Source organism: Budorcas taxicolor, chromosome 25, assembly GCF_023091745.1.
Source record: "Budorcas taxicolor isolate Tak-1 chromosome 25, Takin1.1, whole genome shotgun sequence".
NCBI lineage: Eukaryota > Metazoa > Chordata > Mammalia > Artiodactyla > Bovidae > Budorcas > Budorcas taxicolor.
In genome coordinates, this window is record NC_068934.1 from 24,835,007 (window position 1) to 24,858,433 (window position 23,427).

The following is a 23,427-nucleotide window of genomic DNA, read 5'->3' on the forward strand; positions in this document are numbered from 1 at the left end:
ACTGTGTAAAGAATAGTTAGGATTTCAAAATTTCACTAGATATAAATAATATTGTGTTGCAATTAGGTAGGAGAAAATTCAAAGGCTATCTTAAATCTCTCTCAAGATTAAAACATGAAAGAATTAGTATTGCCTTTAGAATTCTAGTAGTAAGACAACAAACGGTTACAGCGAGGGAAAAAGCAGTATTTTCAATTTTCCCAAAGCTAATCCAAATAGCAGAGTAAAAAAAAAAGCAAAGAAACATAAATGAAGATGTCTTTGCTTCATTTCAGTTTTGCTGTGCTATAGCTTTCCGGAGAAAGAGAAAATGACACCATCAAAGTTTTATTTCCATAGCACTACAACCTCAAAGTGAAAGAATGACAACACAGCGCTGCTTTACTCTGATGGTGTTTATTTGCATCTACTAAATTCCTTTATGCTTCAATAGTGAAATCAAAACTATATTACAATTTTATGAAATATTTTAAACATGGAGAATGATATAATAACCACTTGTTCAGTTTTGTCAAATCTTGACATTCTGCACAGTTCCTTCAGTTTTTCAAAGGAAAAGTTCATATATATGGCACTAAAGCCCCTTTCTGCAATCGTATTTCTATCCTCCTCTAGAGGTGACCACGTTGATGAATTCAGTGGTTATCGTAAGTGTTGCTTCTTAATTTACTATGTGTGTGTATAGCCTGTTGTTTTACATGTTTTTAAAACTTCATATAAATCAAACTCATATATTTTAGGAATCCTTCTGCAAATCTTTGCTCAATGTTGCTTTTAAGTGAGTCACTCAGTCGTGTCCCACTCTTTCTGACCCCGTGGACTGTAGCCTACCAAGCTCCTCTCTCCATGGGATTCTCCAGGCAAGAACACTGGAGTGGGTTGCCATTTCCTTCTCCAGGGGATCTTCCTGATCCAGGGATCGAACCCGGGTTTTCCACATTGCAGGCAGACGCTTTAACCTCTGAGCCACCAGAGACACACAAACAATCTGATGTTGAGTATCTCTACACTGAAGTTTGGTGTACATTCAGTTTTCCCACAGTCAAGAGGCTTTCAGTGAAGATGGGACAAGACATACATGTAACAAGCAGTTAAAAAAAAAAAGATTCCATAATCAAATTCTAACTTTTGGTGTTAAATGTGTAGAAATATAAGAACTATAGGTGCTCATGTAAGTGAACAATCAGTGAGATGTAAAACAAAGGAATGCAGCATCGGATCAGCCTTTAAACACTATGCAAGATCTGAGGAGGTGGACCCAGTGGAAAGCATTCTAAACAAATAGATTTTGAATATAATAACTACTGAATGACAGTCTTTTTAAATTTACACTTTACTTCTATTGGTGATATTTCTGTTTAGTCACTTGGGAAATTAAAATATTTTCTTTTAGTTGTAGTTTCAACTTAGTATATACTAGTTAATGCTTAACGAAAAATTTTCTGAATTACTGTGTAGTACTCAACATAGGAGCTACACAATGGCATTGTAACTGGCAGACATCAGATTCAAATAAAAGTTTTCTTTAACTTACTTATGTAATGAAATGATATGCTACCTAAACTTTATGTACATGGTAAACTCTTAAGAACTACTTACCTTAGTATGCTATATTGCTTCAAATACAGTGGGCACAGAAAAAGCGGTTGCAGAATGGATGAATACTGTTTATTTCAGAATGAGTAAGACACCCACCCCTCTTTCTTTCTTACCTGCTTTAACTGGAAATGGCTTTTCCAACAGAAATATTGTTTGTTTCCAGTGTGTTTTGGTGCTCAGTGGGCCCGTAGAAAACACAACCTGCATTGGCAGAGTTCAAAAATGTCTGATGAAGTACAAGACTTTTAATATCATGGTACATTAATTTACTACATCAAATACAAGCTCCAACTACTCACAAAAGCAAAATGCTTATGATCAAATACCTTGGGGCACGAAAATAAAATACTTGCCTAGTTATGAGATACTTACCTTGTTGTGGCAATTCTTCTCAAAATATATATCGAAGTAGCCAGCAATTGCCTGTTTTTTAAAAAGAAGTAATATAAATAATTATTAAGCTAATCATGTAACAATTGATTTCATGGTCTTTTAAGTCACGGCAAGTAAGAAACCATTTCAAAGATTAGACATTCTTAAACAAATGGCAGGTCACTATTTTCTCTAGAGAAAAAGATGTTAAAAATAAAGTAATGTAACTTGGCTTTCCCCCATATAAACGAGATAATAAGGGTAACAAGGCTAATCAGATACTCAATATGTGTTCAATTAGAGAAATGACAGTGCTGGACCACTGAAAAGTGAGAATCTACATAGAGCGAGGCTCATCCGGCCCCCTACCCATCCAGACTCTCCCACTGAGATGCTGCCATGTGAGTCTCATACAGCCGCTTCATACAGCCGCAGCAGTGTGAGACAGCCCAGGAGAGGCCAGTAGAACTAGGACTGAACTAGACCAGCAGAACAGTCCAGACTATAGAAACACAGACAAATAAATCTACGTGATTTTGACATCAAGCCACTAGGTTTTGGAGTGGTTTGCTACACAGAAATAAATAACTGACACATACTCTTTTGTACAAACCCAGTTCATTTCATTTCTTCTGATTTAATTCATCCAATTTTAAAGCAAAGTAGTATGATTATGTTTGTGATGAGATAAATGAAATTTTAAAATATTATATATTTTGTTTCTGCAAATAAAAATTACACCATTCAAATAAAACTTATGTTTTAGGTATATACTCCCGAAGAAGAAATCTGATGTTACTCTTAAGGTTCACTATAATTGCACAAAAGGCTGCTAGAAGAAATTAATATGTTCAACCAAATATAAATTTTAATTTCTTTTTCTTTAAAATTTAAATGATACCATTCCTTTTTATTTTACTAGTGGGACAGGCTTGACTCAACCTATTTTAAAACTGGCATTAAATAAAGCTTATAAAGTGTAAAAGTTAGAAACTGATTATCAAAAAGTCATATAAAGCTAATTTGTGTACTTTCCTGCTTTTGTTAAAAACATGGAGTTTTACTGATTCCACAGGGTTAATGCAGATTGAGCCAAAACCAAATTCAGTATTTAACCTTGAGGTTCATTAGGCTTCAGATACCAAGAGAGAATCAAAATACTATTTATAATTCTGTCAAACAGAAAAAACCATGTAAGTCTCAGACCAATTCTTAAACTGCGTTCCTGCAGGAGAGAACTCCAAAACAGAACAGCACACTCTCAGAGAACAGAAACGAGGTTTGAACCACTGCCTGCTGAGACACTGCTGACAGAACTTATGTTCTGACTTTCACTGGACTGACTGCCTGTTAACACCAAACATCAATATGGTCCAGATTAAGTCAGCAAAGAGTCCACAATATCCAGGATACAATGCAATACTACTCAGCATACAAAGTCCAGGAAAATGGAACCAACTGTCAAGAGGAAACAGTCAACAGATGTCAGTGCTGAGATGACCCAGATGCTGAATTATCAGACAAAGACGTAAAGCAGAAACTATAACTATGCTGGTATGAGTTAACAGCAAAGCCACAACAGAGACACACTGAAATAAATCAAAGAGAAATTCTCAGTGGAGAAACAGAAATGACAAAAAGGGAACCTAAAGGGAATTTCAGAACTGAAAAACACAATTAACTGAAACAAAAAACTTCCTAGGCTGAATTGTAGAATGGAGAAGACACAGGGAAAAAAGTCAGTGAATTTGAAGTGAAACCAATTGAAAGGAACCAATTTTAAAAAACAAGGGGAAAAGACTGAAATAAAATGCCCAGAGACTAGGGGATCGATGGAGCTAACAGACATCTGACTGGAGGTCTAGACTGAAAAGAAAAATATGATAGAACAGGAAAAAAAAAAACCAACACTTTTAAAATTCTATATCCAGGAAAAATATCCTTTAGAGAATGAAGGATAAAAATATTTCCAAGTGAAGGAGAATTAAAGAATCTATTGACAACAGGCTTTTTAGAAGACATTTTAAAGGAAGTTCTTTAGGCTGACAGGCAATTATACTGGAAGGAAACCTGAAATATCAAAAATAAGAAAACAACAGAAATGATAAATAGTTGGATAACTATAAAACACTACGTTCCCCCTCTGAATTTCTTTGATACCTATGATTATTTAAGGCAAAAAATTATAACATCATCTGGTGGGGTTTTCAATGTAAGCACACATAAGCACAAAACTCAGTGCAGGGGCTAGAGGGTAGGAGGAAGAATGAAATCTAAACCATAAATAATGTCTATAAAGTCTGCAAATAAAGAAGGCTCTTCAAGCAGCATACACAAGGCAGAAACTTAACATAAGAAAATTTTTAATTTTAGTATCAAAACTAAAAGATAGAGATGAGAGAATATTTGCCATACATATAACAAATGGTCACTGTTCTTTGTACACTCAGTTCAGTTCAGTCACTCAGTCGTGTCCAACTCTTTGTGACCCCATGAATTGCCGCACTCCAGGCCTCCCTGTCCATCACCAACTCCCAGAGTTCACCCAAACTCTTGTCCATCGAGTCAGTGATGCCATCCAGCCATCTCATCCTCTGTCGTCCCCTTCTCCTCCTGCCCCCAAATCCCTCCCAGCATCAGTCTTTTCCAATGAGTCAGCTCCCTAAGCTACTACAAATTAGTAAAACAGCAATGCATCAAAAGAAGCTAACAAAAGACAAAGCAAGAGAATTACAAAAGAAAAACAAATGATTAATAGACATAATAAAAAAAAGTTTCACCTACTTAGAAAAAAATAAGTAAATTAAGACAACTGGATACAATTTTCTTTGATTGTGTTTTTTAAACGACATTATTCACAGTTGGTGGAGAAAGCAGCATTCATGCTGGGAAAATAAAATGAAATAACTTTTCTACGGAAAATAACTAATACATACTAAAAAGAAATCAGATGCAAAATAGCACACATGATATGACTCAATTTATATACAGAAATCCAAAAATAGCAAACTTAATTCATAGTGTTACAAGTCAGAAGAGGAGTTATCCTTGCAACAAGGATAGAAACTGGAAGGGGTTACATGGTAGGCTCCTGGGTTTCTAGTAATATTCTATTTCTTAAGTTGAATGCTGGGTATATACACATGAGGGAACAATCACTTTGTGTAATTTTGTTAAACTATACTTATGACTTGTGTACTTTTCTGTTTTCGTTCACTCAACTAAGATTTTTTACAATGTAATACTGGTTGATCCAGTAATTCAAAACTTCCAAAAAGTTATTCTAAGGAAATTATTAAGTATGCTTGCAAAGATTTAACTATGTCAATTTTAGCCCAAATTTTCAACAACAGGTAATCAGTTAATAAATCACAAAATCTACAAATAATAGAATACTATTTGGCCATCAAAAGTAAACCTACAGATAAGTATTTACTGATTTGGAAAAAGAGTTGTGGTATACTATTAAGAGAAAAGAATAATATGTATTTATTTGGGGCACTTATTCTGTGTTACACAAATGTGAATATATAACTATCTGGAAAGATTTGACCAAGCTATTGAAAGTAATAGATAGATTTGGAATATTGATAGTCTTCATGTTTATCTATCCATTTCTCACAAATATGGAGAACTATGGTAAGTTATTTTTAATAGGACTTGAGCTAAATAATCCATAGCATTGCATGGAGAGGCATTCAATTCAGCTGTTATCTCTGATTATTTCCCTTAGTGACTCTCAAAAAAATCTGTCCTCTCTGTACCCCAAAGGCTAGGGCAGTGTCTAACATGTAAAAGGAACTAAACTGATTTAAAGAATGACAAGTTTTACCCAGCTAGTAATTCTAGAAAAATAACATTTTCCAGGGCTTCCCTGGTGACTGAGATGGTAAAGAATCTGCTTGCAATGCAGGAGACCTGGGTTTGATCCTTGGGTCAGGAAGATCCCCTGTGGAAGGGAATGGCCACCCACTCCAGTATTCTTGCCTGGAGAATTCCATGGATAGAGGAGCCTGGTGGGCTACAGTCCACAGATCACAAAGAGTTAGGTATGACTGAACGACTAACACACACATTTTCCAATGAGGAGAGTAGCAAAAGTGAAAGTTTAGTCACTCAGTCATGTCCGAAACTTTGCGACCCCATGGACTGTAGACTGACAGGCTCCTCCGTCCATGGGATTTTCCAGGCAAGAGTACTGGAGTGGGTTGCCACTGCCTTCTCCAGAGGATCTTCCTGACCCAGGGATTGAACCCAGGTCTTCCACATTGTAGGCAGACACTTTACCGTCTGAGCCACCAGAGAAGTCCCTAAGGTTGCAAGTAGAGAAGAAAAGATGCAAATGGGAAAGTAACAGCAATAGAAATTATTGAAACCCTCTCTATATGTATATATATTTTATTATAAAATCGTTGAAAAATGATAAATTTTATTTGTATTGGTTTGTATTAATTTTTATTGAAGAATAGTTGCTTTACAATGTTATATTCGTTTCTGCTATGCAGCAAACTGAAACAGTTACATGTATACATATATCCCCTCTTTTTGGATTTCCATCTCATTTAGGTCTCCACAGAGCACTGAGTAGAGCTCCCTCTGCTATCTAGTACGTTCTCATTAGTTACCTATTTTAAACATAGTGTATATACGGGGATGGGCTTTCCAGGTGGCTTAGTGATAAAGAATCTGCCTGCCAGTGCAGGAGATGCAGGTTCAATCCCTGGGATGGGAAGATTCCCCTGGAGTAGGAAATGGCAATTCACACCACTATTCTTGTCTAGATAATTCCATGGACAGAGGAGTCTGTTGGGCTGCAAAGAGTCGGACATGACTGAACAACTGAGCAAGCACACAGTGTATATATTAAAACATTACGAAGACTTCTAAAGATTTTAGTAAGTGGGTTCTAGAGGGAGAGGGTTACTTTATAATTATTCTTTAAGTTATACATATGTTGTATCCTCTATGTTACCAAAAATGGAAGTGAAGAAAGAAAAACTTCAGTGACCTAATAAAACCTTTTGTGAAAACAACAAATTTGGGCTGAAAAGCAGCTGTTACAACGTTATCAGAAAATGCGACCAGAGTTTGAAATATATAAACTATATGAAGAGAAATGACCTATTTAACTCTGGTTTAAAAAAAAAAAAAAAACAGGCTGGTAATGTTAATAGAACATTACAGAACTATAATCATGGAGTATAGGTTTTAATGAACACAAGAGGCTGATAGACAAGTTTACAAAAAGTTAAAAAATAAAAAAGATCTGAGAATATAAAGGCATTTTAGAATTGTCTTTCAATCCCTAAATATAATTTCTATGAAATTTAGTTCTCAAAAAAGACACTAACCTTCCCGCAGATACCCAAAAATACACTGAAAGAAATACTGGGTAGTTTAGCATAACCAAAAAATAAATAGTTTATAAACCCAAAGACAAACAAATAAAATAAGAAAGAAAAATAGAAGACATATCTATATCATAGTTCCCTGTGAAGGACATTATAGGATCTCCAACTCTTCATGCAGATCTACCTTCCTAATGATGTTTGCTTAAGGGTAGTGTTAAGATCAGTTCCACGGCAAACATTAAGCAGAAGCATGAGAAGTCAGGAAAAAATTCACCTGGGATTTAAGATCACATGCACATAATGTACTCATCAGAGAACTAAATGGTATTTACCCTCTAATACAAGCAATGCCTAGAATGACACTTTAAGGAAAGAGCTTTTTCTTCTTTTTAATAAAGTGATCCTTGATAATTAAAATAGAGATTAGGAAAAAAGGAAAAAATCCTTAAACTTGAAACATCATATAAACTAGTTGAACTATGATCACTGTTTTTATTTCTGCAAAGATGTTATAAACAGTCAAATATGTCAGATGATTTGGGGACAAAACTATTCATTTCACTGCAGAATATAAACATGCAAATGTTTTTCAATTACAGTTTAACCTCCTTGTTACCACCACTTTGACACGATATCTCTAGGTGTTTTAAATGTTAATTTCAATGAACTCTGTGGAAGTCATTCAAATACAAGAATAAACAACCAGCACAGGAAATTGAAAATGATGCCAAACAGGTAATGGCAATAAATAACTGGAGCACATCTTGACACGTGCTTAAAAAAGGTCAGATAGATTGGAAGACCTGGCCACAGAATGAATTTCCCTTTTGTTCCATATATATCTCTAATTAGGGGCAAGGGGAATGCTAAGGAGAGAAATAAGCTTTGAAATTAAGTATCTATAGGAGCTAGGTTAGTTTGCAAAGGCAAGGTCACAATGAAATAAATAAAATTCACTGCCTTATACCACAGGCAGAAAAATACAGGTATAAAGTCACTAAGACTGAGAGAAAGTTAATGGTAATTAAGAACAACAGTGATAATGACATAAACAAACAGAATGAAAGGAAAATATATCCACACAGTAAATTTCTGGGATAGTTTGATCACGCTTATAATTTGATGAGAATCTTCCATAATTACTCTGAAGTACATAGGAAAATAATACTGACATGTAGCTTTATTGTGCATCTTAAATATTCCAAAGTATTACAAGAGAGTTTCAGAATGAGCTATTTGTTTCTGCTTTGTGGATTTCACAAATCATTTCATGTGTACATTGAACCATTTAAAAAATCTGTTTTAAGCTACATTTTGTTTTTTCATCCCATACATACAAAGTAGGATATGATACATGCTCATTTGAAGAACAATGACATGGAATAAAAATGAATTGCTTTCTCATGTATTTTAGTGTGATGAGTATTTCTTTAAAGAGGACATATCTTGTGTGTATACAACAGGATGGCAGCCAATGAAGTGAGATCAGGCTAGACCTTATGAGGAAGAAGGAAATTAAAAATTATCATTATCACTATCACCTGCAGGGAGTAATTTATCATTTCTGTTCTTCATTGGTATCATGTTCCAGCAGCGTGTGGTTACAGCAGATACAATTAGGCAGCTGGCCACAGAAATAGGAGGATAATGTGCCTTTGATGGAGTTTATCCAAGCATGGAGATAGAGTGCTTGTAATCCATGCAGCAGAATCACTATAACAAAAATACAGTTCATTTTTTGTTGGAGTATTTCTTTCAAAATCTTAACATGGAATTCAAACGCTAACTGATGATGAGTCTGAAGCAAGTAAAGCAAGAGTAAGAAGATAATGCGTAAAAAAGATTATACATTTTAAACTTACATCATTGTCTATAAACCAATCAGATGAGAATACAAATACAGGCCATAAAAAGCTGCTGCATAAAGAGCATGAACTCTGCTGGTGATAACTGGTATTTAAGAAGACATAACCAAGAAAATGAAAATTACATACTACATTATTCTCCCAATATTAACTATAGCTTAAATTATAGACTCTTTCCTCTTCAATTAATTTTCGATTTTATCCCAGGAGGAAATTTGCATCTTTTCTTTCTTTCATGATTCCTCTAGGGAACAATACACATTAAGTGCCATGTACTTCTCAAGGGGTATCACCAAACTGAGTATCGTTTAGAAATAGATCAAGCAATATGGAAAGCATCTAAACAGACAATAGGTCTAAGAATATTTTTAAAAGGTACTTTTACTAAAAAAATTCAACATAAATCATTTTTGATCTACTAAAATATTCCCAAAGTACAACTGAAATTCCTTTAAAATTTACTAAGATTGCTCCCTTGTAGTTTACCTACAAAACTACCTACAAAGGCAGTTTTACAGAGCAGAAGGGATCACTGCTTCAGAGACTAAAACATAGGCACTTGAATTCTGACATTTCATAAATCAATAGCTTATATGGCCTTACTCCTCAACACTTCTTCCTAGCTAGAAACACAAGATACTATTAATTTATACAGTCAATGATGTAACTAACCTAACAATATATAAGGTGTGTCATAGGTTGACTTGATACACTTACATACCGCAAAACGATTACCACCAGAGCATTAACTAAACCTCCATCATGCCACATGATTATCACTTTTCTTTAGCAGTGAGAACATTTAAAATCTACTTTTCATAATCTTCAACTATATAATATAACATCGTTAACTACGGTATAATCACCTTGATGTACAATGGAGCCCCAGAACTTACTCAACTTCTAACTAGAAGTCTGTACTCTTAACCAACATTTCCCCATTTTTCCCAGTCCTCCACCCACTGGTGACCACCACTCTGTTCTCTGTTTTGGAATCTGGCCTTTTCATTTAGGTTCTAAGTATAAGAGATATCAGTTATTTGTTTCCTTCTGACTTTTTTCACTTTGCCTAATACCCTCAAGATCCATCCACGCTGTGGTAAATGGCAAGATTTCCTTCTTTTTACAGTGGAATACTCCTCCACTGCATGTGTGTGTATATAGTGTGCACGTGTGCGTAAATATAGTGTGCACGTGTGCGTATATATTATCTTGTATCTTCTTTATCTAGTCCATTGTACACACCTTGGATGTTTCTATATCTTGACTATTGTGAATAATCAAGACCCTGTTTTCACTTCCTCTGGACATATACCCAGAAGCAGGGTTGCTGGGTCAAATGGCGGTTCTATTTTTAATTTTCTGAGGAACCTCTGCACTGTTTCCTATAGTGGTTGCACCTACTTACATTTCCACTAAAAGTGCACAGAGTTCCCTTTTCTGTATGTCCTTGCCAAGACTTATCTCTCCAATTTCTAAGCGTAAATTCATTTTCCCTATTACATGCTTCACCAATATCATATAGTCTTTTGTGCCTAGCTAATTTTATTATTGTTTTTGACATTCACTTATATGACTGCATATTACCTAGTTATCTGGCTCTAAGACATTTGTGACTATATAATTTATGTATCCAGTCTACCGTTGACAAGTATTAAGTGCCATCTTTATGCACATTCTTTTATGAATGTACCTTGGTGAACTGAAGTACTCAGTGCTGTTGGGTACACACCTAGGAGTGGAACTGCTGCTATATGTACATATACCACTTCTGTTCACTTTCATTGCTTCCTGTATTTCTGGACTTCCATCTAGGATCACTTTTTGTTTGCTTTTATTATCTTCATTAATCAGTTTCCTGGGGCAAATTCTTTTTTGTTCACCTGAAATACCTATTTCAGCTTCATTCTTCATTTTTTAAGTTTATTTTTGGTTGTGCTGGGTTTCACTGCTGCATGTGATCTTCCCCCAGCTGCAGTGAGTGGGGGCTATTCTTTGTTGCAGTGCACAGGCTTCTCACAGAGGCAGCTTCCCTTGTTGCGAAGCACAGGCTCTAGGGGTGCAGGCTTCAGTAGTTGTGTGTGGCACATGGGCTCAGCTGCTCCGTGGCATGTGGGATCTTCCCAGACCAGGGATAGAACCCATGTCTCCTGCACTGGCAGGTGGGTTCCAATCCACTGTTCCACCAGGGAAGCTCTCAGCTTCATTCTTAAAAGTTATTTTCAGTTCAGTTCAGTTCACTTACTCAGTCGTGTCTGACTGTGACCCCATGGACTGCAGCACACCAGGCTTCCCTATCCATCACCAACTCCCAGAGCTTACTCAAACTCATGTCTAGCAGTCATGATGCCATCCAACCATCTCAACCCCTTCTCCTCTTGCTTTCAATCCTTCCCAGCAGCAGGGTCTTTTCCAGTGAGTCTGTTCTTTGCGTCAGGTGGCCAAAGTATTGGAGCTTCAACTTCAGCATCAGTCCTTCCAATGAATATTCAGGACTGATTTCCTTTAGGATTGATTAGTTGGATCTCCTTGCTGTTCAAGGGACTCAAGAGTCTTCTCCAACACCACAGTTCAGAAGTATCACTCTTGGAGCTCAGCTTTCTTTATAGTCCAACTCTCACATTCACACATGACTACTGGAAACGTCACAGCTTTGACTAGACGGACCTTTGTTGGCAAAGTTATTTTAGTTGGGTAAAATTCAGGGTTGGCAGTTATTTTCTTTCAGCACAGTGAGGATGTCATCACTGAATTACCTTCTGTCTTCCAATTCTATTGTTCCTGCTGAGAAATCATCTATTTATTGTTCTTTTGAAGATAATTTCAATGTTCTTCTTACAGCCCCACTGAGGCTTTTAAGATGTTCTCTTTTATTTTAGTAGAATGTATCTAGGGATATTCTAGGGAAAGTCTTCTCCCTTTTTAAATTGAAATACAATTCACATTCCATAAAAATTTCCCCATTTAAGTAAACTGTATAATTCAGTTTTTAAAAACTGAGTTGTACAATCATCACCACAATCTAATTTTATATTTTTATCAACCCCAAAGAAACCTTGTATCCATACTGCTCCTTTTATCCTCAGTTCTCAGATTTGCCTAGTATGAACATGTCAGATAAGTGGAATCATAGAACTGGATCATCATATAAATGGAATCCTCTCACAGCAGGCCTTTTTCACTTAGCATTTTCACTCATTATTTCAGGGTTCATACATTCTGCAGCATGTATCAGGATTTCACTGTTTTCTATACCCACATAATATTTCATTATATTATGATTGTGCTGGGTTTCACTGCTGCATGTGAGCTTCCCCCAGCTGCAGTGAGTGGGGGTTATTCTTTGTTGCAGTGCACAGGCTTCTCACGGAGGCGGCCTCCCTTGTTGCGAAGCACAGGCTCTAGGGGTGCAAGCTTCAGTAGTTGTGTGTGGCACATGGGCTCAGCTGCTCCGTGGCATGTGGGATCTTCCCAGACCAGGGACAGAACCCATGTCTCCATAAACGTTTTGTTTATTCATTCTTCAGGTGATGGACATCTAGACTGCTTCCCTTTGTTAGCTGTTAAAAATAGTGCTGCTATGTACATTCATGAACAAGTATTTGTATGGATATATGTTTTCATTTCTCCAGGGCATGTATCTAAAAATGGAAGGATTTTTAAAATCATTCCTATTCAAGATACGCTATATTTCTTAAATTGTAGTTCATTGTCTTTCATCTGTTTTGGGAAATTCTCAGCCATTAGCTCTTCAAACAGTTGGAAAATTCTTACCTCTTTTTCCCTTTGGGACCCCCATTTAAACATACAGGAGACTGTTTCTTGTTTCTTCTGCATCTCTTGCCCTTCCCAATGCTGCATTCTGACATCCCTGTGTGTTGTTCCGGATATTTCCTTGTGACATAAAATCTAGTTCAATAATCCTCTCTACACTAGTGATTTAATATTTGCCACTAAACTCATCTTTAGTTTTTTAGAATATCTGTTCAGTTCTTTTTCAAATCTGTTATATTATTTCTTAAATATTCCCAACTCTTTTGTTCAAAATTTTCCATTTTTGTTCTTGAACTTAGTAAGTATAGTTAAAGTCCATATCTGATCTACCTACCATCTGTAACTCCTGGAGCTGTATTTTTAAACACACGTGTACTGATCTGGCTGCACAGCCTCAGTTGTGGCCTGTAGGATCTTTGCTGTGGTGTGACTGCTAGTTGCAGCATGTGGAATCCTAGTGCCCTGAACAGGGATCGAACCCGGGGTCCCTCATCGGGAGTGCAGACTCTCGGCCACTGGACCACCAGGGAAGTCCCTGGAGCTCTTATTTTTATTGCCTGTGTTACCTGGTTCCTGATTATGCTGTCTTGTGTTCTTGTGCAACTGATTACTTTTGATTATGTTCTGACCATTATATATGAAAAACTAGAGAAATCATTCCAGATGTATAAAAATGCCCTTCTGGAAAGAATCTTTTTTCCTGCAAAGAACATGAGGGTGCTGGCAAAAACCAAGGTCATCTTAATCTAATAATGAGGTTTGAGAATTTTTTGGGCCACGCAGATTATATGAAGTGGGCCTGAAGCCCTTCCAAGGGCTAATTTACTTATGTTAATTCTCTATTCTTGGGTGCAATCTTTCTGGATTCCAAGGCAAGGCACTGGGGGGAACTTTTAAATGGCTCCATTTTTTGTATTTCTGCCCATGTGAGGCTATCAAAAGGGTTATACAAGTCCGTTAGCTGCTTCCTCTGAAGTGGTAAATGCCTACAGGGCAAAAGCAGTCCCAAATGCCAGTCTTGTTTCTTAGGATTTCCTTCTGAGTCTTGGCTTGGTAATGCTTCATTGATTTATCTTTCTGCTACTTTCAAACAGACAGTATTTAGTTTTTTTTCAGCTTTTGAAGTTGGTCTCAGTAAAAGGGTTACTCCATTTTACATAGTCTGCTGTTACAGGAGGCAGATTCATCACTGGACTGTTTTTGGTTTTTTTCCTATCTAAGGTCCGTCATCCTCTAAACTAGCTCCTTCTCACTTGTTGTGTCTCAGTGTAAATGTTACTTTCCCTGAGCAGCCTTCCCTAATTCCGCAGAGATTATAACACACTCATTAAATGTTCCTGCGTTTCCTGTAACAATATTCATTATATTCATAATGCTTTCTGTTCGACTGAAAATCCCAATAGGCCCTTTAGGGCAATCTCTCTGCATCTGTGCTTACCTCCCTATACTCACTGCCTAGGCACAATGACCGGGTGTTCAATCTAAACATTTAGTGAAAACAGCCGTGCAGTTACAAGGGCATGAAATAGCCTGGGATGTTCAGGGACCACAGGAAATTAATAAAGATTTGTTAATTGAGAGAACAATTAAAGAACGAAATGATATAATATGCTCCACTCCTATCAACCTTCAGGAAAAGGAAACTATGATGCTTTACTTCTCTTATCATTTCCTACTTTTTATTCAAAACTGGAATTTGATGTCAACTGCTCTAGAGGAATATTTCTTGATGTCTGTACTAACAAATAATCACTCCCCACTAATTTAGTGCTAACTGTATTATGAAGGCTTTTTGGAAGAATGTCATGCCTAAGGTAAAACCTTAAATATGAGTAAGAGCTTGCCAGGTCAAGGGTACCTTTCACATATGCCTGTATCATTAAAATTCTATTACAGAGCACCATAGTACAATTATCTGTTTATATGCTGACCTCTCCTACTAAGTGAAGGTCTCTGGCGTCAGAGACTATATTTTCTGTTGCCCTCACTATGCCTAATACAGCACTAGAATCCAATACATGCCTGAATAAAAAGTCATCGTGAAAAGGTGTGTGTGTGCTTGCTTGCTTGCCATTTAAGAACTCTTGCAGCCACTGCTTCTTGAGCTTTCTATCTCTTGCTTCCTCACATCATCAGTTTCTCACAGCTCAATGTCAATGGTTACTGTTTCATTATTATTCCACCTTTCATGCTGCTTTCCAATATTCCATAAAAGATATAAGAACTATATGGCCCATTAGTTATTCTTCAAATGGCAGAAAATACTATCAATGGTAAGAAAACATTAAATTTAAAAGTTTAAGAACAAAATAGTAGATAAACTGAATTTAAAAAATCAATGCAGAACAAAAAAAATTAGTTTTCTGACTGCTACAGAGGTTTAAAATCGAAAACTATTAAAACTCACTTTTGTGGCTAAGAGATTAAGCTCTACAAGATACTTTTGTTTTTTATAAACCTTCAGAAGTATAAACTAAGAGATGGAATACTGAAAGAAATCCTGACAGACAGGAAAGAAAAAGGCGGGGCAGGTAGAAGATGTGATATACTTTAATTTCCAGGAATGAACAGGGCTGTTTTTTCTCTCTTGAAATGTGAACTAAAAAGAGGGCTATTACCTTTCCATCTGAGCCCTTCTAAAAAGCATCCAACATCTGAGGTGAGAACTAAAAATCTAGTTAGTAGACATTCAGTTTTTTTTTTATTGTGATCTTTGAATACTAAGTGAGACTAGCCCATCCCACATTCATGGGGTTGGATGCTGAATAAAAGGATGAGAAGAAGAGAAAAAAGAAATCAGATTTAAGGCTATGGTACAGTCTTCAGGGACAGCCAGGACATATCACCTGTAAAAGGAAGGGGTCTGCTGTAACAGTTATGTCACTGTCTTAGTGATCTAGAGGGGAAAACTGTGACTCTGAAAAACAGTAGGCATTATAGAGTGATTTTGCTTTGAGAAGCACCTGGTTTGCATAAATGTGGCATTTTGAAAGAATGACTGATTTCTCTAATACATTAGGTATTCAGGGATATGAACAGCTTACAAAGTTTACTGCATATCTTTGGCTGTAAAGAAACTGGTACTGACAGACAAACCAGGGCTTCCCAAATGGCACCAGTGGTAAAGAACCCACTTGCAATGCAGGAGACATAATGAGATGTGGATTCCATGCCTGCGTGGGGAAGGGCCTGAGAGGAGGGCCTGGCAACCCATGCCAGTATTCTTGCCTGGAGAATTCCACAGACAGAGGAGCCTGGTGGGCAACAGTCCAATGGGTTGCAAAGAGTCGGACATAACTGGAGCAACTTAGCACACACGATAGACAAACCAGTGACACTTATTTAATCCTGATGGAGTAAGTAAGTTCAACCTATGAAATCACACTCCCCATAAACAAACGAATAAGTTAAAAATAAATAAACAAACCCTTCTTTAAAAAGATAGGGAAGTGAATGGAAATATTAATCAGATCATTTTATGAGCATTTCTATGTGCCAGACATAGTGGTAAATGCTTTTATGCACCGCCTCATTTCACCCTCAAAATGACACCCAGGAGGTAATTATTGGTATTATAATCTCCTCTTTTCACATAAAAAATGTCAAGGTCAGGTGAAGTTAAATGCCTCTTCTAAAGTCATGCTGGAAAAAAAAAAATCATACTGGTAAACATGGCCCACTGGATTTAAAGTTTGAAGTTTTTAACTGCGGCACTATGTTACCATCGTCTAAACTTTCCTCTTTGATTTACATTATTTTTTAGAAAACTCTATTTTAAGACTGGTCCTTTTCTATCTAGTCTTCTAGAAAAGAGAAAGACTGACTTCAGTTCCGTTCAGTTGCTCAGTCGTGTCCGACTCTGTGACCCCATGAATCGCAGCACGCCAGGCCTCCCTGTCCATCACCAGCTCCCGGAGTTCACTCAGACTCGCGTCCATCAAGTCAGTGATGCCATCCAGCCACCTCATCCTCGGTCATCCCCTTCTCCTCCTGCTCACAATCCCTCCCAGCATCAGTCTTTTCCAATGAGTCAACTCTTCGCATGAGGTGGCCAAAGTACTGGAGTTTCAGCTTTAGCATCATTCCTTCCAAAGAAATCCCAGGGTTGATCTCCTTCAGAATGGACTGGTTGGATCTCCTTGCAGGCCAAGGGACTCTCAAGAGTCTTCTCCAACACCACAGTTCAAAAGCATCGATTCTTTGGCGCTCAGCTATCTTCACAGTCCAACTCTCACATCCATACATGACCACAGGAAAAACCATAGCCTTGACTAGACAGACCTTAGTCGGCAAAGTAATGTCTCTGCTTTTGAATATACTATCTAGGTCAGTCATAACTTTTCTTCCAAGGAGTAAGCGTCTTTTAATGTCATGGCTGCAGTCACCATCTGCAGGGATTTTGGAGCCCCAAAAAATAAAGTCTGACACTGTTTCCACTGTTTCCCCATCTATTTCCCATGAAGTGATGGGACCGGATGCCATGATCTTCGTTTTCTGAATGTTGAGCTTTAAGCCAACTTTTTCACTCTCCTCTTTCACTTTCATCAAGAGGCTTTCATCAAGAGGTTCCTCTTCACTCTCTGCCATAAGGGTGGTGTCATCTGCATATAAGGTAAATATTAAGTTCTGAGCCATCTGGTATATAGAACAAAAATTTATTTTTCCAATTCTTGACTCATCTTTCCACAAGAACTGATCTTTCCTTATGAATATATATATATATATATATATATGTCTGGAAACATTGGATGTTTTAGGATTTTCTGAAGACCTGGATGCCAATATTAATGATGGTTTCTGCCAGAACATAAGTCAAAGGGAATTTGAACTGAGAAAATTACTTAGAGGTCATTACTCCAGGGATAACTGCCTCAACCAGAGAGGAAAATACCTGGTCAAACTCATTTATTATCACAACATAACAATGCTAATTGGCAGCCTCTGAGATAAGTCTGGGGAGAACTCCCCTGACATCTCTAATCAAGAGTTCACTAATACTGATTATTTCATTTTTATGCTTATTGCTGTGCTGAAGACAATATTTTAGTCCTGCTTGAGTGTGATTATTTCTCTCATAAATTTATTCTGACCCTGGGCTGACTTCAAGCATGACCCTATACCTATCTAGAATTAAATTGTGATTGTAATGTAGCTTAAGATTTTAACGTTCCACTCTAACTGTATTTCAGAACTGATGTTAGAATCCTTTACTCAATTTCAAGGTTCCTCATTTTGTGGACTTCTGCACTCTGTCTCCGTAGGTTAAATAATGGTTTAATACTGCAGATGATCCCTTCCACTGTTCTACTCAATGGACGTGAAAAGACTTGAATAGGATGCTTTGTCTCTTATTTGAAGGGATTCAAAGTTAATATGAAGTGTGAAAGATAACTTTTTTAAAATTAAGTTTTTATTAATGATATGTTTCCAAGGACAGAGAATGGGAGCAGGTAAGAAGGCAACTAAACATAGAGAATGGGTTTAAGCAATCTAGATTTTAAAAGGTTAAAACCCTCAGGGGTCCAGTTTCCTTCTGTGGCTGGGAAGATTGAAAACTAAGAGAGGATTAAGTGGAAATGTCCAAAATTTTGTAGACAATGCATAGGGTACACCTGGATTTTAATCAAATATAAAAAAATGAAAACTAACTAGGATCCCTTCAAATAAGAGACAAAGCATCCTATTACAGTAGAGTCATATATTGTATATTGGGTAAGTCACATAAGGAAAAATCTTAAGATAATCAAAATCACTCAGGAAAATCCCTTAAGGTTTTGCATTGGAAAGTGAAATATAAACCATTCTTCAGTATGTTCAAGACAACCAGTTCTCCTGGCAATGGCAAAAATCAACATTTCTTTGGCTGGAATCCAGATGAAGTAGATGGCTTTCAGGGTGTCATGCTGTATTAAAAATACAGTACTCCCCACTTACCTGCAATTTTTCTTTCTTTGGTTATCTGCTACCCAGGAAAGTACTGAATGAAAATTTCCAGAAAGCAACAGTAAGTTTTAAATTTCAAGACCTTCTGAATAGTGCGACAAAACTTCACGCTTTCTTGCTCCATTTTGTGGACAATCATCCTTCTGTCCACAGTATCACTGCTGTTTACACTACCTACTCATTAATCACTTTAATAGACTACTCAGTTATCAGACTGTTGAGTAAACCTTACTGTACTTAGTAATGGCCCTGAAGTGCAAGAGTATGATACAGATAGTTTGAACATTCCCTTATTATGTCTAGTTATAAATTAAAGTTTACCACAGGTATGTATATATAAGAAAAAACACAGTGTATATAAAAAGTATGGTACGATCCTTGATTTTAGGCATATCTTAGAATGTGTCCTATGAGCATGACGGTGACTACTGCAAACACCTTGAGAGACAAGAATCACATGCAATCCAGCAAGATATTCATACTACTGATAAACTTGCAAACTGAACATAACTGAAGAAAGAACATATGTATTTCCCACCTCAGGCTCATTCTAGGGCACATATTCATTAAGTAAAATGGAGGGTAGTATCATCTGCACTAATTAGACCATTTTTTCTCTCATGGCCTCTTTTTCTTCTACTTGAATAGTTAATTTGGATTAAGTTCTATTTGACATGATGCTACTCCACTGGATTTGATTATTAAAAAGAAAAAAGAGGAAAAAAAAAAACCTTCTAGAGCCTATTAACCTTGAGAAGTACCACAGGTTAGAAAATGCATCCAGTTCAAGAGCAATTTGTGTAATTTTTTTTATTGCTTTTGCTTCCACTATCACATATCATATCTGGATGGAATATGTCACAAGTCTGACTTGATAAAACCAACCATGGAGTGAGTGAGTGAGTGAATTCACTCAGTCATGTCTGACTCTCTGCGACCCCATGGAATAGTTAATTTGGATTAAGTTCTATTTGCACATGATGCTACTCCATTGGATTTGATTATTAAAAAGAAAAAAGAGAAAAAAAAAAAAACAACTTCTAGAGCCTATTAACCTTGAGAAGTACCACAGGTCAGAAAATGAATCCTAGTTCAAGAGCAATTGGTGTAATTTTATGATTGCTTTTGCTTCCACTATCATATATCATATCTGGATGGAATATGTCACAAGTATGGCTTGATAAAACCGACCATGGAAGAGTGTCCTAATTTTCAACTGGAAATCACCACTTGGATATCTCAGAGGCATTTCAAATTCAACACACCAATAAATGAGCTTCTTATCCTTACCTCTAAACATGTTCTTCTTCCAGGTTTCTTTGTCTCACAAAATAGTATCATAATTCTTCAAATAGTAAAAGAAACCATAGAGTCACCATTGTGACTTCCTTCCTTCATCCCCCCCACTATCTAATCCATCCTCAAGTCTGGACATTTTACTTTCTAGGTAGCTCTCAAACACATCCGCTTTTCTCCATCTCCACTAAAGCTATCTTTATGTAAGTCTATTTCTTGTTTGAGGTACTGTGACAGCGGACCCATCAGTTCAGTTCAGTCACTCACTCGTGTCCAACTCTTTGCGGCCCCAGGGACTGCAGCATGCCAGGCTTCTCTGTCCATCACCAACTCTGAGAGCTTACTCAAACTCATGTCCATCTCGTCAGTGATGCCATCCAACCATCCCATCCTGTCATCCCCTTCTCCTCCTGCCGTAAATCTTTCTCAGCAGCAGGGTCTTTGCCAATGAGTCCGTTCTTTACATCAGGTGGCCAAAGTATTGGAGCTTCAGCTTCAGCATCAGTCCTTCCAACGAATATTCAAGACTGATTTCCTTTAGGATGGACTGGTTTGAACTCCTTGCAGTCCAAGGGACTCTCAAGAGTCTTCTCCAACAAGACAGTTCAAAAGCATCAACTCTTTGGTGCTCAGTTTTCTTTATAGTCCAACTCTCACATCCACATATACACTCTAGTCTCATAATTGTTCTTCATATTCCATCCATGATCTTTTCAATGTGCTCTTCAGGTCACATCATTCTCTTTAACAAAAACCTCCATTACTTCCCACTGATTTAAGGAAAAGCGTAAACAGCACAGGTGCTAAATGACCTGGACAGCTTACCACTTTTCTTCAAAAGCAGTCTAGTCTTCCAGCCACACTGGGCTTCTCTGAGCTCCTTTCACTCACCAAGTTTCTGACCAAAGGGGGCCCTTTTGTGGTTTGTTCTTTATAAACTTTTTAACCGAAATATATACATGCAAAACTAGAGATATTTCTTTTAGCTCAATGTAAGAATCATTTATTTTAGAATACAAGAATAAAATATACAACACACATCTAAAAGTGAGGAAATCACTGATAGAGCCCAGTGAACTTTACCGTGAGTCTTTACAAAGTAAAGACACTCAACTGTTACCCAGATCAAGATGCAGGGCCTCTATTATTCCCCTTTCAATGATTAAGCTATTTCAAATCCTAAAAGATGATGCTGTTAAAGTGCTATACTCAATATGCCAGCAAATTTGGAAAACTCAGCAGTGGCCACAGGACTGGTAAAGGTCAGTTTTCAGTCCAATCCCAAAGAAAGGCAATGCCAAAGAATGTTCAAACTACCACACACTTGCATTCATCTCACATGCTAGCAGAGTAATGCTCAAAATCCTCCAAGCCAGGCTTCAACAGTACATGAACCAAAAACTGCCAGATGTTCAAGTTGGACTTAGAAAAGGCAGAGGAACTAAAGAACAAATTGCAAACATCTGGATCATAGAAAAAATAAGAGAATTCCAGAAAAATATCTACTTCTGCTTTATTGACTATGCCAAAGACTTCGTGTGGATCACAACAAACTCTGGAAAAGTCTTAAAGAGTTGGGAATACCAGACCACCTGACCTGCCTCCTGAGAAATCTGTATGCTGGTCAAGAAGCAACAGTCAGAACTAGACATGGAACAATGAACTGGTTCCAAATTGGGAAAGGAGTACGTCAAGGCTGTTTACTGTCACCCTGCTTATTTAACTTATATGCAGAGTACATCATGAGAAATGCTGGGCTGGAAGAAGCACAAGCTGGAATCAAGATTGCTGGGGAAAATATCAATAAGCTCAGATATGCAGATGACACCACCCTTATGGCAGAAAGTGAACAGGAACTAAAGAGCCTTTTGATGAAGGTGAAAGAAGAGTGAAAAAGCTGGCTTAAAACTCAACATTCAAAAAACAAGTATCATGGCATCCAGTCCCATCACTTCATGGCAAATAGATGGGGAAAGAATGGAAACAGTGAAAGACTTTATTTTCTTGGACTCCAAAATCACTGCAGACAGTGACTGCAGCCATGAAATTAAAAGATACTCGTTCCATGGAAGAAAAGCTATGCCAAACAGAGAAAGCCTATTAAAAGCAGAGATATCACTTTGCCAACAAAGGTCCATCTAGTCAAAGCTATGGTTTTTCCAGTAGTCATGTACATATGTGAGAGCTGTACCATAAAGAAAGCTGAGCGCTGAAGAACTGATGCTTTTGAATTGTGGCACTGGAGAGAACTCTTGGGAGTCCCTTGGACTGCAAGGAGATCAAAGGAGTCAATCCTAAAGGAAATCAATCATGAATATTCATTGGAAGGACTGATGCTGAAGCTGAAGCTCCAACACTTTGGCCACCTCATGCAAAGAACGGACTCATTGGAAAAGACCCTGCTGCTGGGAAAGATTGATGGCAGGAGGAGAAGGGGATGACAGGGGATGGGATGGTTGGATGGCATCACCAACTCGATAGACATGAGTCTGAGCAAGCTACAGGAGTTGGTGATGGACAAGGAAGCCTGGTGTGCTGCAGTCCATGGGGTCACAAAGAGTTGGACACGACTGAGTGATTGAACTGAACTGAATCATTAAGTCCTCCCACAAAATGTAACCATTATTCTGATGTTTATCACTATACTAATCTAGCTTTTTATGAAAATGTAAAGACAAAAGCTTTTGTGTATTTGGCTTTCTCCCCCTCTTTTTCATGAATGTTCTATTCATGAAATTCATCCATGTCATAGTGTACAGTCAAGATCACACTTTTCTCCCCACTGATGTATATATTACTTCATAAATACACTGCACCATTTATCCATTCTACTACTGATGAATGTCTCGCTTACTCCTAGTCTAGGTATCCAGAAACAATGCTGCAATAGAATTCTTGTACAGGTCTTTTTGGTGAACATATGAACATATCTCTAAGTGTGAAAACGTGAGGTACAGTGCAAGCATGTGTTTAGCCTTGGTAGCTAGAGCAGAGAGCTGAGTTTTGCAGACACAGCATAGGATAGCACCTTTGCCTCATCACTCTTATGTGTTTCTTAGAATACTGTTGTTAGTATGATTCTTTAAAAATATCAGATTATGAAAAAACTTCAAACATATACACGATTGTAGAACCTGAGCACCTATCACCTATATACAACAGTGACCAATACTTGGCACATTTGCTTCATATATTCTCCCTCTGCTTCACCTTTTTGGCTCAACTAT

At 37.3% G+C, this 23,427-nt stretch overlaps 1 protein-coding gene across 1 annotated transcript in view; it reads right to left on the minus strand.

Annotated features, from left to right (window-relative positions):
- PRMT3 (protein arginine methyltransferase 3) overlaps positions 1–23,427 on the minus strand; it is a 133,639-nt gene that overhangs the window by 10,449 nt on the left and 99,763 nt on the right. Inside the window, exons 14-15 of the mRNA XM_052662216.1 lie at positions 1,972–2,022; positions 1,713–1,800 (exon numbers count right to left, since the gene is read on the minus strand). Coding sequence (XP_052518176.1) covers positions 1,713–1,800; positions 1,972–2,022 — 139 coding nt within the window. The remainder of the gene's footprint in view (positions 1–1,712; positions 1,801–1,971; positions 2,023–23,427) is intronic.